This window comes from Ammospiza caudacuta, chromosome 7 (genome assembly GCF_027887145.1).
Source record: "Ammospiza caudacuta isolate bAmmCau1 chromosome 7, bAmmCau1.pri, whole genome shotgun sequence".
Lineage (NCBI taxonomy): Eukaryota > Metazoa > Chordata > Aves > Passeriformes > Passerellidae > Ammospiza > Ammospiza caudacuta.
The window spans coordinates 10085485-10101017 of NC_080599.1; the positions used below are offsets into that span (position 1 = coordinate 10085485).

Sequence of the window (15533 nt, forward strand, 5' to 3'; positions counted from 1 at the left end):
TGGGCCCCCGTGGGTCTCACCTGAGCACCCTGCGGAATTCCCAGGGCTCCGGCTCCACCTGCATGGCCAGGTGCTGTTCCTGTGGGCCACCTTATCCAGCCACTCCCACCTCAGACACTGCTCCAGCTCGGCCTTCCTGGCCAACCAGTGGGGAGCAGCGGCCACATGGCACAGGCACTGAATCATCCCCAGTAGCAGCAAAAACCTTCCCGGCAGCCTAAAAGCTCCTTGTGGACCAAGCTGGCAGCATCGGACCCCCAAATTGTATCCAGTGCTACCTTGTGTAGCCCAAAATCCCCAGGAGAGGCAGCAGAGCCGTGTGTTTGTGAACAGGGATGCTTTAGGAGCATGGCTGAACTTTGGGACCCCAGTCTTAATTACAATGCCTCCTTAAGGGTCTGCAGCACCCAGAGCAGAACAGGGGCATTGGCCCAATCAGCTCCAATTTTGCCCCATTTTTCCATCCCAAGGCACTGCTCCCATCCCAGGCTGTCCCTGTGCTCCAGATACTGCTGCAGAGCCCTTGGGGCTGTAGCTCTGCTCTCTTCTTCCTCCTCATCGTCCCTTGTGGCTTCTGTGTTGGGACAAGGAGTGGCCAGGAAGAGCAGGAACTCGAAACATGCTCTGCAGTCCCCTGAGCTCCTCAACATCCCAGAGGAATTCAGCATTCCCAGAGCTGCTGTACCCAGGCTGAAAGAGGAAAAGGGAGTGAAAGGCTGAGGACTTGCAGGAATCCTGGCATAAAGCCAGCAGAGGTGCTGCTGTGGACCTGAGACCTGCCTGGGGTCAGGCACTGCCTTCCTTCCATTTAGGATCATGGAGAGCAGTCACGGGTGTTGTGCAGGGCATGTGCCTGGCCACGGGACACTGCTACGCTGCCAGTGGGCACTGGGATCCAACCTGCTGCCTTGGCGGCTTCTGCCCGCTGCCGGTGGTGGTGCTGGGACCGATTGGTGCCCGTGAGTTTGCAAAAGGAGCGATTTCCCCTCCTCCCTCCCGTCCGAGGCCGCCACGGCCCCTGAGGGGATGGAGCTGGACCGGAGCGCCCCCTGCTGGCCGCAGTTGTAACTGCACCAAAGATGAACAAAGCACTGAGAAGGAAATGTTCTGGTTTTGTATTGTTTGTTCTCTTCTTTTTTATTAATTTCCTCATAAAGAATGTTTATTTCTTTTCCTACACTTTTGCATGGATGCCCCATCATTTTTGAAAAAAAAATGCTTTTGGAGACTGGTCTTCTTATTCCAGCAAGGTTTCCACTTTCCTTGGCAGATATTTTTCCCATATACCAAGATGCTTAACAACTCCTGGGTTTCAGCGTGGATAGGACAGACACTCCCAGAGGACATATGCTCAGGTGTCGAAGGAAGGAGACCCAGACATCCGTTGATCATCATAGGCCCAATTTTATTGATCAGTACGGCGGGTTAAATACAGTTAATAATAAGCTTCATACATATTGCAAAAGTTGAGCTCAGGATTGGTCAGCTTACATATCAGCATCTACGCCTACTTCTACATTCCTATGGTTCTACTTTTGATACTTTCTACATATTCTCAGGATATATTCAGGAATATCTCTACTCCCTTTCCTCATGTTGCAGCAAGGTCACTGCTGACCTTTCCTTTTAGCTTGCTGACTGCTGGCTTTTCTCTTTCAGCTTAACCAGCGGCATTATTTCAGCGTGGCCTTTCTCAGCTAACCAATTATTAATAAATCTCTCCACATTTCCCCCGTTTTCTTCTTGCGCAAGGAGATTAGTTTGCCATGTTTTTGCTATTGTACGGCTGACCATGTTTTGAATACAGTTAAAGATACAAGGCAAAATAAGCAAAAACAGTAAGATTACACCCAGCAGGCCTATAGCATAGATCACAAGGTTCCTCAGCCACGGTCCAAGTCCTAAGCCTTTAAGCCATTCGTCAATTCCTAAACCGTCTTCTTCCTTAAGTTTGTGAAGTCCCTGTTGCAATTCTTTTATCTTAGAGTGAATGGACACCGAATGATCAGACAGATTCATGCAACACATTCCCTCGAACTCTTCACATCCATGCCCTTGTGCTAAGAGCAAAAAATCTACAGCAGCTCTATTCTGCAAAACAGCATGGTTAACACTTTGCACATCTGCAGTTAACATGTCTAGAATTTGTGATGTCTTGTTCAGCTCATCCCTTGCCCAGCATCCTAATTGTTTTGCTAAATTCATAGCTTTATTGGCAGATCCTCCTGGCAAGATAGTTGAAACCACCACCTGTTTGAATGTGCCCCAAAACCATGGATCTCCTATCTTGCTGCAGTCTAAGTCATGTATACTACGTCTTTTCCTGTTTGAATTTTGACTCAGCTGCATTAGCAAGGACACATTAGGGTGAAACAGTGACAATTTTCCCAAATAACAGGGTCCACCCTGTGGTTTAGCTGGTATGCCATTCCACGCCCTGTCTCCACAAATCAAAAATATTCCTGTGGGTAATTTCATTGGTGCTGTGATATTTGTGCCGTTACATTGATTGTAATGCTGTGGAGAGAATTCACTCACATTCAGGGATGAATCTAGGGTGGCCCATGTTTCTTTAGGTTGGTTTAAATTCTGAGCACCCAAAAGTCTGAAGCTAAACCATCCACCAGCTGTAGTGTTAGATACGCTGGCATTTGTACTTCCAAAAAGATCCAATTCCTCAGGAGGAGAATGCAAAGAGGTGTTAAGTGATTGGATTAGTAAGCATTGACGATAGCCATCACTCTGACCTGCAGTATACCCTTGTTGCACTGGCAATGTGATGTTTGACATGTTAGACATACATAAGGTTTGGTTGTTTATCAAACTGCAAAATTCTCCAGGAGACCACACCGGAAGTCCCACCAGGCATGTTCGAAATGGGTTAGTGACTCCTCCAAGACTAAGACAAAGTGATGATTGGTTAGTTTGATTAGCAAGTGTCACCCATAAATTTTCCCTTGGTTGACTAAAGTGTGTTATTCCTACTGCTTCACTTGCTACAGCATTGAGCAGTATAACAAGAACAAACCTCATTTTTCTTTCTGCTTGCTTTGCTTCTCCCTTTCTTCCTTCTGCTTGCGTTGTTTTTCCTTTCTTCGCTGTCTTTTCCCTGGTTTGTTAGATTGTCTATTGTAAGGCTGAGTTAATTTTTGAATATACTGATCTAATTCTAAATCAGCATCCTTGCTCACAGGTATAGCATGAGATAAGTTTGAAGGCAAATCAGCTTTACAGCGAGCTGCTATGATGCGTGAGGCTTTAGTAATTTCAAATACTCTAAGGTTTTCCTGCAACTTCCACCTAAGATACGCTATAATCACTTGTTCTGCGCTCTCAAAAAGCTGTAATCCTGTCCGTCCTGGCAGGCCAGTACTTTGTTCAAGAGCTCTAACCCAGAAATAATTTTGAATCCACTTTCCAGAACAAGGTTTACACCATAAATAATCTACTGACCTCTGTGAATACCAATAAACCTGATTACAATCTGCACAATGCAAAGCTACCCATGCATAGCATTTATCATTATCCCTTTTGCAAACGTAACAAGGAAGTGAATATAAGTAAGGACCAGTATGAAATTGTGGTTCTTCAATCCAAAGCAACCAATTCAATGGTGGTGATCGCAAAGCCTCTTCTGCCTTTTTACTGTATGAGGCTAACAGCTCAAGGTCTCTCTTTAACACAAGGTGTATCTTATTTCGTAATCGTAGTTCTTGTTCGTTATCCTCCTCAACAACTATATCTTCCCGAGGATCCCACAACTGTAAAAGTGTTCTAATCATAGAAAATTAATTAGCAATCACTGATACCCTTATTCAAATGAGACCCTTCCCCTTTTGCCTTCTTTTTCTTATCTGTCTTTAATCTTGCTGCTCCTGATCTCACTGGTCCTGCCACTTGCAAACTCAATTTTTGCAACTTGTCAATGCAGCAATCTAATGCTCTATCAGGATCCCCTTTGAAGGGTCCTACAATTGAATGCTGTGTTAAAGGCACTAATTTCCTACACCTTATAGAAACTATACGTGATTTACTTTGAACCTTAATTCTATTCACAATACATTGTAGTTCCCATCGATAATAAGCAAGAATTTTCTGTTCAGGAGACTCATAAAGATTTAAAGCTATATATGCATTTTGCCCTGTTTGTCTCCTTAATTCATCTTGCCAACTTTTACCCCACGTGTGCTCTTGTTCACAAGTATGACACCACAAATCCCACAATAGTGATTGTTCTATCCAAAAAGTTCTTTCACAACCCCCACAACGTAGAGCTATCCAGGCAGCACAATGTGGATTGTAACAGTCAAGGCAATGTAGTTTCGCTGGATTCGTTAAATGAAAAGTTGATAATGAGTCAATAAAACCAATCAGCTCCTGGGCTGTCCGATAGTGACGTGTCAGTGCTCTGTCCAACGCTTCCGAGTACCCCTTCAATTGTAACAGTAGTGGTTGTAGGACTAGAAGCAGTTTCTTCCCCAGTCGCTCCCTGTCCTCCTCCGTGAGGCGATCCACCAGAGGCTGCATCAAAAACAGGTTTAGTCCACTTAGCAGGCACCCACAAAGGCCCTGTAGGTGAGGAAACACAAAGATACCCCCGACCCCAATATAATACTTTTGCAGGTTTTTCCCATAATCCTGTACTCGGGTTCTTATACTTAACCCAGACCTCTGTTTCCTTAGTATTTTCCTGACCTGACCTTGGATGATGTTTCATTGCAGGAGGGGTATCATCTTCCCCAAAAATGCATAAATGGTTAATCACATACAAAACCTTAGCCAAACATGCTTGTGGATCTGCCAAATCTTGATGTTTTTCAATATACTGCTTAAGGGTACCGTTTGCTCTTTCCACTATTGCTTGTCCAGTAGGAGAGTGTGGAATACCTGTCACGTGCTTAACAGACCACTGATTCAAAAATTTCCGAACCCTAGCACTTATATAAGCTGGACCATTATTGGTTTTAATACTCTTTGGAACTCCCATAACAGCGAAACAACTTAACAGGTGTCTGATAACATGTGTAGCTTTCTCTCCTGCCTGAGCCGTAGCCCATATGTAATGACTATATGTATCTATGGTGACGTGCACATGCTTGACTTTACCAAATCTGGCTATGTGTGTAACATCCATTTGCCATTTCTCATTTATTTCTAAACCTCGAGGATTTACCCCGATGCCTAGACCTATCCCACCATTATGATAACTACATGTTGGACATGCTCTGACAATGGCCTTGGCTTCTGACAAACTCAGCTCAAAGTGTTTTGCTAAACCTCTTGCATTTTGATGATATCTACTATGTGCTTCTCTGGCCAATGTGAGCTTGTCAATAGGACAAGAATTATCAATGGGTAGGGTAACCAATTTATCTGCACGTTCATTCCCTTCTCCTAAACCTTCAGACCATTTATGACTCCTAATATGAATCACAGAATATGCTGCATTTCTTTCTCGTAAAGCCTTCCTTAAATGTATCAGTAACTCATACAATCGTTTATTATTCACTTCCTTAATTGCTGCTTCCTCTATTCGTTTGGCTACTCCTGCAACATACATAGAGTCTGTGACCACATTTAAAGGCTCCTGTAAGTTGGATACCGCCCATACTACTGCTAACAATTCCAGAGTTTGTAAGCTATCTGCAGGGTCTGCTGTGAGGAGTTGATGCTTCCATTGTCCCTTTTCTTGCCAGGTAACAGCAGCACGCCTTGATTTCTTTCCTGCATCTGTAAAGGCTGTAATAGCTCCTTCTATGGGGCGTTCTTCTCTCAAAGGTCGAGTAATCCAGTTCCATTCTGTCATCCATTGCAAAACTCTAGGCACTAATTTACTAGTCTCTACTTTAACAGGTGACATCAATAATGCTTCTTGTAAATTCTTTGAATTAATCAAGTACCAGTCCAAGGTTTCTTTTTCCATAGGCAATCTAATAGTAGCAGGTTCTCTACCATCCACTTCAAGAATTCTGAGACGCCCCTTTTTGATTAATGCAGCCAATTGTTCAATTTTTGAAGATATTGTTTTCTTATGCTGTAGTGGTGGTGATAACCATTCCAACACCCGTATCTCCCCCGTTTTCTTTTGCAACTGAGAGAGAGCACCAAGCAAGTGGCAAGGGCTATTCCAGATAGTAAGGTCGATGGGGTGGTCGAGTTGTCGACGAGACACATACCCTTGCTGTACACAGTTACTAATTTGCTGCAAGGCAAGATGATGCTCCTTTGTCAGGTGTACAGGAGTAGTAGGGTCCACGCCTCTCAACAAAGGCCGTAGGGCTTCTAGTAAATGATTTGGTATTCCCACAATAGGCTTCAGCCACTGTAAGTCTCCCTGCAACTTCTGTGCATCATGTAAAGTTTTAATGTCCAATTGTAATTCCAATTTTTGTGGTATTACTATTTGATCCATCAGAGTCCATCCCAAATATTTCCAGGGCTTTGTAGTCTGAATTTTCTCTGCAGCAATAACAAGTGAATATGCAGCAAGAGTATTTTTAATGGTTTCAATCTGTAAAGAGGAGAATGGCTGTTGCTGTGCAAACAAAATATCGTCCATGTAATGATATATTATAGTTGCTGGCCATTTGCGACGTAGTGGCTGTAAAGCAGCATCAACATAAAGCTGACATAAAGTGGGAGAGTTGCGCATGCCTTGCGGAAGAGATGTCCATTCAAATCTTTTATCCGGTTCTCCACGATTTATTGCTGGTAAAGTGAAAGCAAATCTCTTCATGTCATCAGGATGCAGGCCAATAGTGAAAAAACAATCCTTTAGGTCAATAATTAAAAGTGGCCAGTGTTCTGGAATCATAGCTGGATTTGGAAGACCAGGCTGTAAAGCTCCCATTGGTTCCATTTGGTCATTCACAGCCCTCAAATCGTGTATCAAACGATATTTCCCTGATTTCTTTTTGATTACAAAAATAGGTGTATTCCAAGGGCTTGTAGACAGTCGTAGGTGCCCTTTTGTATATTGTTCCTGTACCAAGTCATGGGCATGCATAAGACTCTCCCCTTTTAATGGCCATTGCTTAACCACCACCGGTGTATCTGTTTTCCAGGTGAGTGGAATGGGGAAAGTCCAAGCAATGTCAATTACCCCAAAGGGTGTTGATTAGTTAACACCACTCCCAATTGTGTTAAAATGTCCCTTCCAATTAAACAAGAAACTGTAGGAGGCAGTTGAACAATTGAAAACACAGCAGATATTTGTTGATTCTCAATACACACAGACAAAGGCGGCGACCTGCTTGCCAGTGTAAATCCTCCCACTCCTGTGAGCATGTTTGATGAGGGAAATAGAGGCCAGTGTTGTGGCCATGCTTCTGGAGAAATGATGCTAGTATCTGCTCCTGTATCCAATAATCCATAAAGGGTAATGCTTTGATGCCCATAAGTAATTCCAACCTTTTGCTTTGGTCTATTTTGTAAATCCACAGTTAAAAGTGTAACACCAGTAGAGCCAAAACCTTTTTCATCCCGTGTTTGTCCCGTAAATGATTGTATTCCTGATGTCATTTGTGACAGTGGTACCAATTGTGCAATGCGTTGTCCTTTTGTAATTTTAATCGGAGGATAAAGGGTGTAAGCCATGATTTGTATTTCCCCAGTAAAGTCTGCATCGATAACACCAGGCAAAACAAATAATCCCAACATAGTTATAGAAGAACGTCCCAGCAATAATGCTCCACATGTTTGTCCATTTAATATAAGAGGGCCCTTTACTCCAGTGGGTATCCTCTCAGGCCGATTCGTCATTAGTGTGACGTCTACTGCTGCTGATAAGTCCAAGCCGAGGCTCCCTGTTGTTGCGGGTTGCAGACAGGAGGTAGCAGCGATGTTACGGCAGCAGCTGGTGTCTCCGATGACACGGTGGCAACTTGTGTCTGTCCCTCATTGCCGCATCGGTAACACTTGATGAATGGTCTCGAGCCTCCTTACGTGACCACCAGTGAGCCGCTTCGGAGAGGAGCAAGAGCAGCTAACACCTGATTTTGAGTAGACTATGCTTTTGCAACCCTAATCCTAATTCCTTTAAGGCTTCTACTATAAATGCCTGTGAAGCTGTTGGCATTAATGCCATTCACTCTAATGCTTCCTCAATAGCCCAATTTGCCCCTAAAGTAGCTAGCACTCTTTGGGTTGCTGGATTGCTATTTTGCAAGGCACACTACTTCAATAGGGCCCTGCAACACCAGCCCGATCTATAGCAGTAGCTGCTCTATCGATAAAATTTCCAAATGATTCTTCTCTACCTTGTTTAATGCCCATATAAACCGGTAACCCTCCTGGCTCTTTAACCATGTCAATTGCAGCACTCACTAACCACATAGACTCCCTAAGTTTATCTTCTCCCGATATCATCTGTGCCTCTGTACGTAAAAATGCCCCTAAGCCCATCAGCTCCTTTACTGTCACCCCCTGTAGTGGGTCTCCCTGGGCTCGTTGTACAGCAACCGATTCATTCACCAACGCTTGCCAATGGGCATTAAATAGTAACTGCTGATGCTGAGTAAATATCAATCGAGCTATTCCTCTTAAATCATTAGGACATAAAACCTGAGTATTAAAAAGATAATCTAGCATTTGCTTAACAGGTTCACTTTTTACTCCAAACTGACTAACCGTAGAACATAGCTGAGTTAACAGCTTCCAATCTAAGGGAGTATATTCTGCTATATTATGCGTAAGGTTCCCCTGTGCATCATACTGTGGTGTGTATGTAACTGGGCATGCAAGACTAGAAGCTATTTCCACCGCCTCACCATCCCCCATTTGCATTACTTCTTTCGCCAAAGCAGCCCAAGCTTCCCTCCTCTGTTTAGCCATCTCCCCCCATGGATCACGGTGTGCCCCTGGGATGGGATCTGTCTCTTTAAGGGTGCTATGCTGCTGGCGCTTCGGTGCAGGCACCGAGTTTTTGCACGGGGAAGGCAGTGAAGCAGAGGCTGGCTCGCGCGGGGGAAGCAGGGGAAGCAGCCCCCCCGCTGGAGCTGACAGTGAAACCAGAGCCGGCTCAGGCTGAGACGGCCCGCAGGGGGCAATCAGCCCCCCCGCTGGAGCTGTAACCGGAGCCGGCTCAAGCTGAGACGGCCCGCGGGGGGCAATCAGCCCCCCCGCCGAAGCTGTAACCGGAGCCGGCTCATTGAGGGGAAGTGGCGGAGGCGAGGCTGACGGCGGAGGCGAAGCTGGCTCGCTCCCACTCCCACCGTCCGACCCGCCCGAAGCCGGTAGCGGAGGCAAAGCTGGCTTGCTCACACCCCCACCATCCGACCCGCCCGAAGCCGGTAGCGGAGGCAAAGCTGGTTTGCTCTTACCCCCACCATCCGACTCGCCCTCCCCCTCAGACAGGAAAGGTGCAGACGGTTCCACTGCGCCTATAGGAAAATCTTCCACACTACTTTCCTGGGGACCCTTAGGCATAAGTATCTTAGTTACAGAAGGTGCCAGGGGATCATCCTCACGACCATACCCTATATTCCTCCTATGAGCTTCTGTTGCCCTTTCTGCTGCCTTTCTCTCAGAGACCTGCTGCAGTAACGTGTTATACACCACCCGCCATAACTTCCCGAATTTCTTTGCTGACTTATCATCGTCCAACACTGTATCCCACAATATTTCCCCAAACTTCTTCCACTCTGCTAGCTCATGAACTGTATGAGGGTTAGAAAAAATACCCTTAGCATGGCCATAGGCTAATAACCCTGGTAACTCCTTTTTTAAATCTATCCCCTTTATCCCACGCCGCTCTAAATAGGCGGTAAATAAATCATATGCCGCTTGCCTATCCATACCTATTAATCAGCGCTGTTGCAGCTCTCCAGGCTCCGGCGGCACGTATTGGCTTAAGTCCACCGTTGTGAACCTTAAGGGTGCTTCAAATTCCGGCACCGTCCCTGCTGCCGGGACCCAAACCCAACTTCCCGACCGTGGCGTAATCCCTTTTTCTTTTAATCGAGAAAAAGGGTAGAGATTCGGTTATGCCCGCATTCTCCACCATTTGTCGAAGGAAGGAGACCCAGACATCCGTTGATCATCATAGGCCCAATTTTATTGACCAGTACGGCGGGTTAAATACAGTTAATAATAAGCTTCATACATATTGCAAAAGTTGAGCTCAGGATTGGTCAGCTTTCATATCAGCATCTACGCCTACTTCTACATTCCTATGGTTCTACTTTTGATACTTTCTACATATTCTCAGGATATATTCAGGAATATCTCTACTCCCTTTCCTCATGTTGCAGCAAGGTCACTGCTGACCTTTCCTTTTAGCTTGCTGACTGCTGGCTTTTCTCTTTCAGCTTAACCAGCGGCATTATTTCAGCGTGGCCTTTCTCAGCTAACCAATTATTAATAAATCTCTCCACACTCAGGGACTTGGCCACCTCATGCTCTGCCTTTTAAGCCAGTTGGGTCACCAAAGGCCCTCTCCCCAGCTGGCATTTCTGGTCACCCAGCCACTCAGGAGCTGGCTTTGGCAGAGCGTCACACTGTCCCCAGTGTACAATGGCTGACAGACTGATGGAGAGAGGGGTCCTGTCTCTCCAAAAGCAAGGCCTGACCCACCCCTGCCACACGCAGCTGTTTCAAAACATCTCCAGACATCAATCTTTTCCTGTCTCTGACGCCCCACCCTGTGCCATGGCCTGATTCCAACTGCCCTGGCAAAGGGGAAGCTCTGGAACCCCCACAGGGCCTTTGTGGGGAACACTGCAGAGGAGGGGTTTGGGACAGGGGACACCAGAATCCAGAGACTCTTGAAGGCCACTTTGGCCATCAGAACAAGGAAAGTCCAGGGCCCTGTCCTCGACAAACAAACCCTGGAAACTCTCCCCAGCAGGTTTCCTACACCTTCCCAGGATTCCTCCTTCCTACCCTTGGGACTCTGAACCGTGTCACTGTTGCTTTTGGTTTTATTCTCTCTGGTTGCTGTTTCAGGAAATTGTTCTTCTCTCAGCCCTTTGGGATCTTTGTGCCTCCACAGGGAGGGAGTGGGACAGTTTTAAGTGGCAGCACACACATGAGTGGGTGCCTATGGTTGGGGACCCCCAGTGCCCCCCAGTTCCCCCCAGTGTCACAGCACATTCCCGTAGATGTCACCGGGTTCCCATGGTCGCCCGTGGGATCCCCACAGCTCCATGTAGGTCTCCTGGGGATCCTGGGGGACAGTGACATTGGGGGACGCTGCGAAAAACACCAGTTGTAGGGACCAAGCAGGGGGTTGACACAAGTGGGTGATGTGTCACAGTCCCCCCCATCGCTGTACTCACACTGTGCCTGTTTGCTGCTCACAGCATGAGTGTATGGAACCTTCCCCCCTTGGGGGGTGCCATTGGATCTGGGGGAGGCCTGTGGGGATAAAGACAATGTATGGAAGGGGCTAGAGAATTGTGGGTTGGGGGAATAGGGGACTCATGGCTGGAGAGCCCCACTCACCTTTCTTGTTGCTTTCTGGCAGCTGCAAAAAAAAAAGAGGACAGGGGTGACTGTGGCGTCCCAGGGCCCTAAACCTTCTCAAGAAACCTGTATCACCCTGGGACCCTCATTTTCTCTCAAGATCCCCAAGCATCCCTGAAGCCCCTCAGAATTCATGAACCTTTTCAGTTCCCCAGGCCGACTTAGCCTCAAGAACCCAAAGCCCAGCAGGAACAGAGACCCTCCAAAAGCCCCCAGGGCCCCTGAAAGAAACCCCAGCATCCCTGCAGGACACTCCAGCACCTCCCCAAACCCTGCAGAACCCCTGGGAAAGGTCACAATTCTAGGGCTGTAGGTGCTGCCTTATTGCTCCCCAACTCTGGGGGCCTCTACAGCTCCCTGGGACCCATGTCCCCTCATTGTCACCCACCCACACATTGCCACCGGTGCCAGGCCAAAATGACAGCCACAAGCAGGAACAAGAACAAAAGGGCCCCACCGACCCCTGCAGCCACTGCAAGAAACAGAGGGAGACACATCAGGGTCACCCATCACCCCAGGGGTCCTGCACTCCCTGGTGACCCCATGTGACCCTACCTGTGACCCTGTGTCCCCACGGTGTCACCTCCAGGGCCAGCTCGGGGCTGGGTGCCCGGAATACGTGGTGCCCATCCTGTCCCAGCTGGTTGGTGGCCACGCACTGGTAGGTGCCCGAATGTCCCACATCGATGTCCCTGAGCTCCAGGAGGGGACCTTGGGCCACCTCCTGCCCGTTGTGCAGCCAGGTGAAGGTGACAGGGGCTGAGCCCACATGCACCGAGCAGCGCAGGGTCACACGGTCACCTGCACACACCTGGTGTGCCAGGGGACTGGGGGTGATGGTGGCATTGGCCACGGGCACTGGGAGGGACACAGACAGGGCTGAGGCCACAGGGAGGGGCTGGCAGCTGGTGTGGGGGGATAGGGATGGGAGGGGATGGGATGGGTGTGATCGGAGATAGTGGGGACAGGGTAAGGCCATGGATGTGCGGAGACAAGGGGAGTGGTGGAAGGACCCAAGAAAGGTCTCTGGGGGACATGGAGTGCCCAGGCAGTGGACCCTAGGAGGATGTGGGGGCTCCCCGTGCTCATGCCTGCACTCTTTGCGAACTGTGACGCAGAGCCGGGCGCTGTTCTTCCGCACAGCCCCACCCTTGGAGCACACATGGCAGCTGTAATTCCCCGAGTGGGAGACCCCCACGGCGGGCACCAGCAGCTGCAGGGACCCCTGAGGGCCCCCCACTACCTGCCCATGCCGGTAGAACACGTGCAGGAGGGGGGCTCGGGGCCGCAGGGGGCTGGGGGTGCTGAGGCAGCTGAGAGTCAGGGAGAGGTGAAGGATGGCTCAGGGGGACCCTCCAGCACCTGCACAGGGAGGAGCTCAGGGCAGGAGATTGAAGGCAGTGGAGACAGTGACCCCAAGTCCTTGGGGAGGGGCTGTGGGGGTGTTGGGGTGGAAGCTGTGGGGTTCTCACCATGCACTTTCACTGTCACTGGCGCAGACACCACCCACTCCCTGTCTTTCAGCCAGCCCCTGCAGTGGTAGCGCCCACTGTGGTGCAGCTGGAGAGGGAACAGGGTCAGCTCTGTCCCATTTCGGAGCTCCACCAGCTACTTCTCATGGTAGAAGGAGACCCAGGTGACCAGGTTGTTCTGCCAGTCCCGGCAGCGCAGTGTCACCGTGTCCCCCGCCAGCAGTGGCCGTGCCGGCACCTGCAGCACCAACCAGTCTGGGGAACAAGTGTGTCCTGTCACATCAGAAGGGCTTGGAGGCTCCTGAAGGCACCACCCAATAGGGAACCCCCTAGTGGGTCACAGCCAGAACACTAGGGGTCCCCAATTCCAATACAGGGGCCCCTCCACACTGGCATGCTTTGGGATGTCCCCATATGCAGGGGATGGGCTCTGGTCACACAGGAGGTAACCCATGGAGCGCAGCCCACCCAGAGCCCTTGGGGGTCCCCGCAGGTGTCAGGCTGGGGACACCCAAACCCCTCTTACCATCAGAGACTCTCATGGGGATGCTGAGCCCACTGCCGGGTCTGTTAAACTCGTAGGTGCCATTCTCGGTGACAGTGAGGCAATCACGTCCCTGCTGCCCCCAGCGCTGCCCATCCTTGTACCATGTGGTGGCACTGGTCATCCCCGAGCCCTGGCAGGTCAGTGTCACTCGGTCCCACAGCACCGCTGGCATCCAGGGGGCCTCCACGATGATCCAGGTGGTCTGGGTCCCTGCAGGTGACAGGGGACAACAGCCTGCCAGGGCCAGCGTGGGGCTGGGGACAGCAGGGTTGGGCCATGGCATCCCCTGAGGACTCACCAGCAAAGCCGAGGGTCTGGGCTGGAAGGGAGAAGGGACAGGGCTCAGTGGGGGTGGCTCTGTATGTACAGCAGCACCAGAGCTCGGGTTTTGGCATCATCCCCAGATTTCTCCTGTGGGGACACCAGAGTGGCACGGACCTCTAAGGAACTGGGGATCCAAGGCAACCTCACACTGAGGCAGGACACAGGGACACCATGGACACCTTGGGAATGGTGATGCCAGGACCATCCTGTGCTGCCAGAGGTCACCCCCACCAGTCCCATGGTCTCTGTACCCAGGGCCCATCTGCATGGTGCTTTTCCCCTAATTCCTCTCCTGGCCCCCCAGGCACTCTCTTCATGCCCCCACAACTTCACCAGTCCCATGATGCCTCCCAAATTCCATCCCCCTGTTATTGTCCTCATGTTCCTAAACCCCTTAACCCCCTCTCCTGTCCCTAAAGCCTCCCCACAACTCTGGTCACCTCATGCATTGACTCTCCTGGCACTGGGGACTTCAGGGGACCCTGCAGCCCCCCTGTGCCCCCTCCCCACCAGTCTCTGCCTCACCAGTGCCCATCCCAGGGGTGTCAGGCCACTGCCAAGGGCACTCACCCCACAGGAGCAGCGCCACCTTCCTGGCCATCCCGGTGTCCCCAGCCATGTGCACTGGCTGTCACTCGCTGCTGTAGCCACCGCTCCCGTGGCTGGTGGCTCTTTGGATGAAGGCGAAGGAAGCGAGGTCACATTTTATCCCCATGTGTAGGTGGCCCTTGGTGGGGGCAGGGTAGGGACAGGATGGGGGCAGGGTGGGGAACTTGTGAGACATGGTGGGGACATGGTGTTGCCAGAATTTGGAGGCTGAGGTGGTGTAGGGAGCCAGGGATGGGTGTCCAGGGGAATGGGGTGCCCAGGGATGGGGTCCCATGGGAATGGGGGTCCCAAGGGTTAGGTAGACTCAGACAAGGGGATGAGGGTCTATGAACAACTATGCCTCTAGGGATTTCTGATCATGGGATGGTGGCCAAGGATGTGGGTGCCAGGGTTAAAGGGGGCCCTGTGAGAATGGGGGCCTTGTGAGAATGGGGGTCCTGAGGGAATCAATGTCCCCAAAGGAAGTGGTGTCCCCAGATCTGGAATTACCAGGATGAGATCCCATGGAAATTGGGGCCCCAAGTGTTGGGTGGACTCAGACTCAGGAATGAGGGTCCAAGAACAACTTGGCCTCTAGTGATCAAGGGGTGGTAGCCAAGGGATGAGGGTGTCAGGGGAAAGGAGGGCTCTGTGAGAATTGGGGCTCTGTGGGAATCAATGTCCAAAAGGGAAGGGAGGTCCCAAGGACTGGAATTAACCAGGATGGCGTTCCTTGGGGGTTGGAGATCCTGGGAAATTTCAGTCCAGGGATGGGGGCTCTAGGGAAGGGGCAACTGAAAGAATTGGGGTCCCATGGTTGAGTTCCCAGGGGAATGGGGGTGCCAGGAATGGGCAGTGGCTGGAGGGGCACAGGGGTCACAACTCCTTCCCCGCGTGCCTCAGGTTTTGGGGTGACCCGGGGGCCAGCATTGTTGTTTCTTGGCAAGCATCACATGGGGGTTCTGGATAGCTCTAACTCTGTGCCCTCCCCTGCTCTTGACTTTTCCCTCTCTTTATTTCTCTATTTCCCTTATTTTCCTCACTTTTGTGCCAGGTCCCCTCAGCCTCAGTTCCTGGCTCAGCAATCCTGGGAGCACCTGAACAGGGAACAGGTTGGGGGCACACAATGGAAGGAAAAA

The 15533-nt window shown here is 50.0% G+C and overlaps 1 protein-coding gene across 1 annotated transcript in view; it reads right to left on the reverse strand.

Moving 5' to 3' along the window:
* Positions 1 to 14407, reverse strand: part of LOC131559639 (Fc receptor-like protein 5) — a 28335-nt gene extending 13928 nt beyond the window's left edge. The window contains 9 exon segments of the mRNA XM_058808055.1: positions 11085 to 11190; positions 11443 to 11464; positions 11925 to 11935; positions 12019 to 12155; positions 12707 to 12758; positions 12936 to 13190; positions 13462 to 13692; positions 13781 to 13801; positions 14377 to 14407. Of these exon segments, the coding sequence (XP_058664038.1) occupies positions 11085 to 11190; positions 11443 to 11464; positions 11925 to 11935; positions 12019 to 12155; positions 12707 to 12758; positions 12936 to 13190; positions 13462 to 13692; positions 13781 to 13801; positions 14377 to 14407 (866 nt within the window).
* Between the last annotated feature and the right edge of the window lie 1126 nt (positions 14408 to 15533).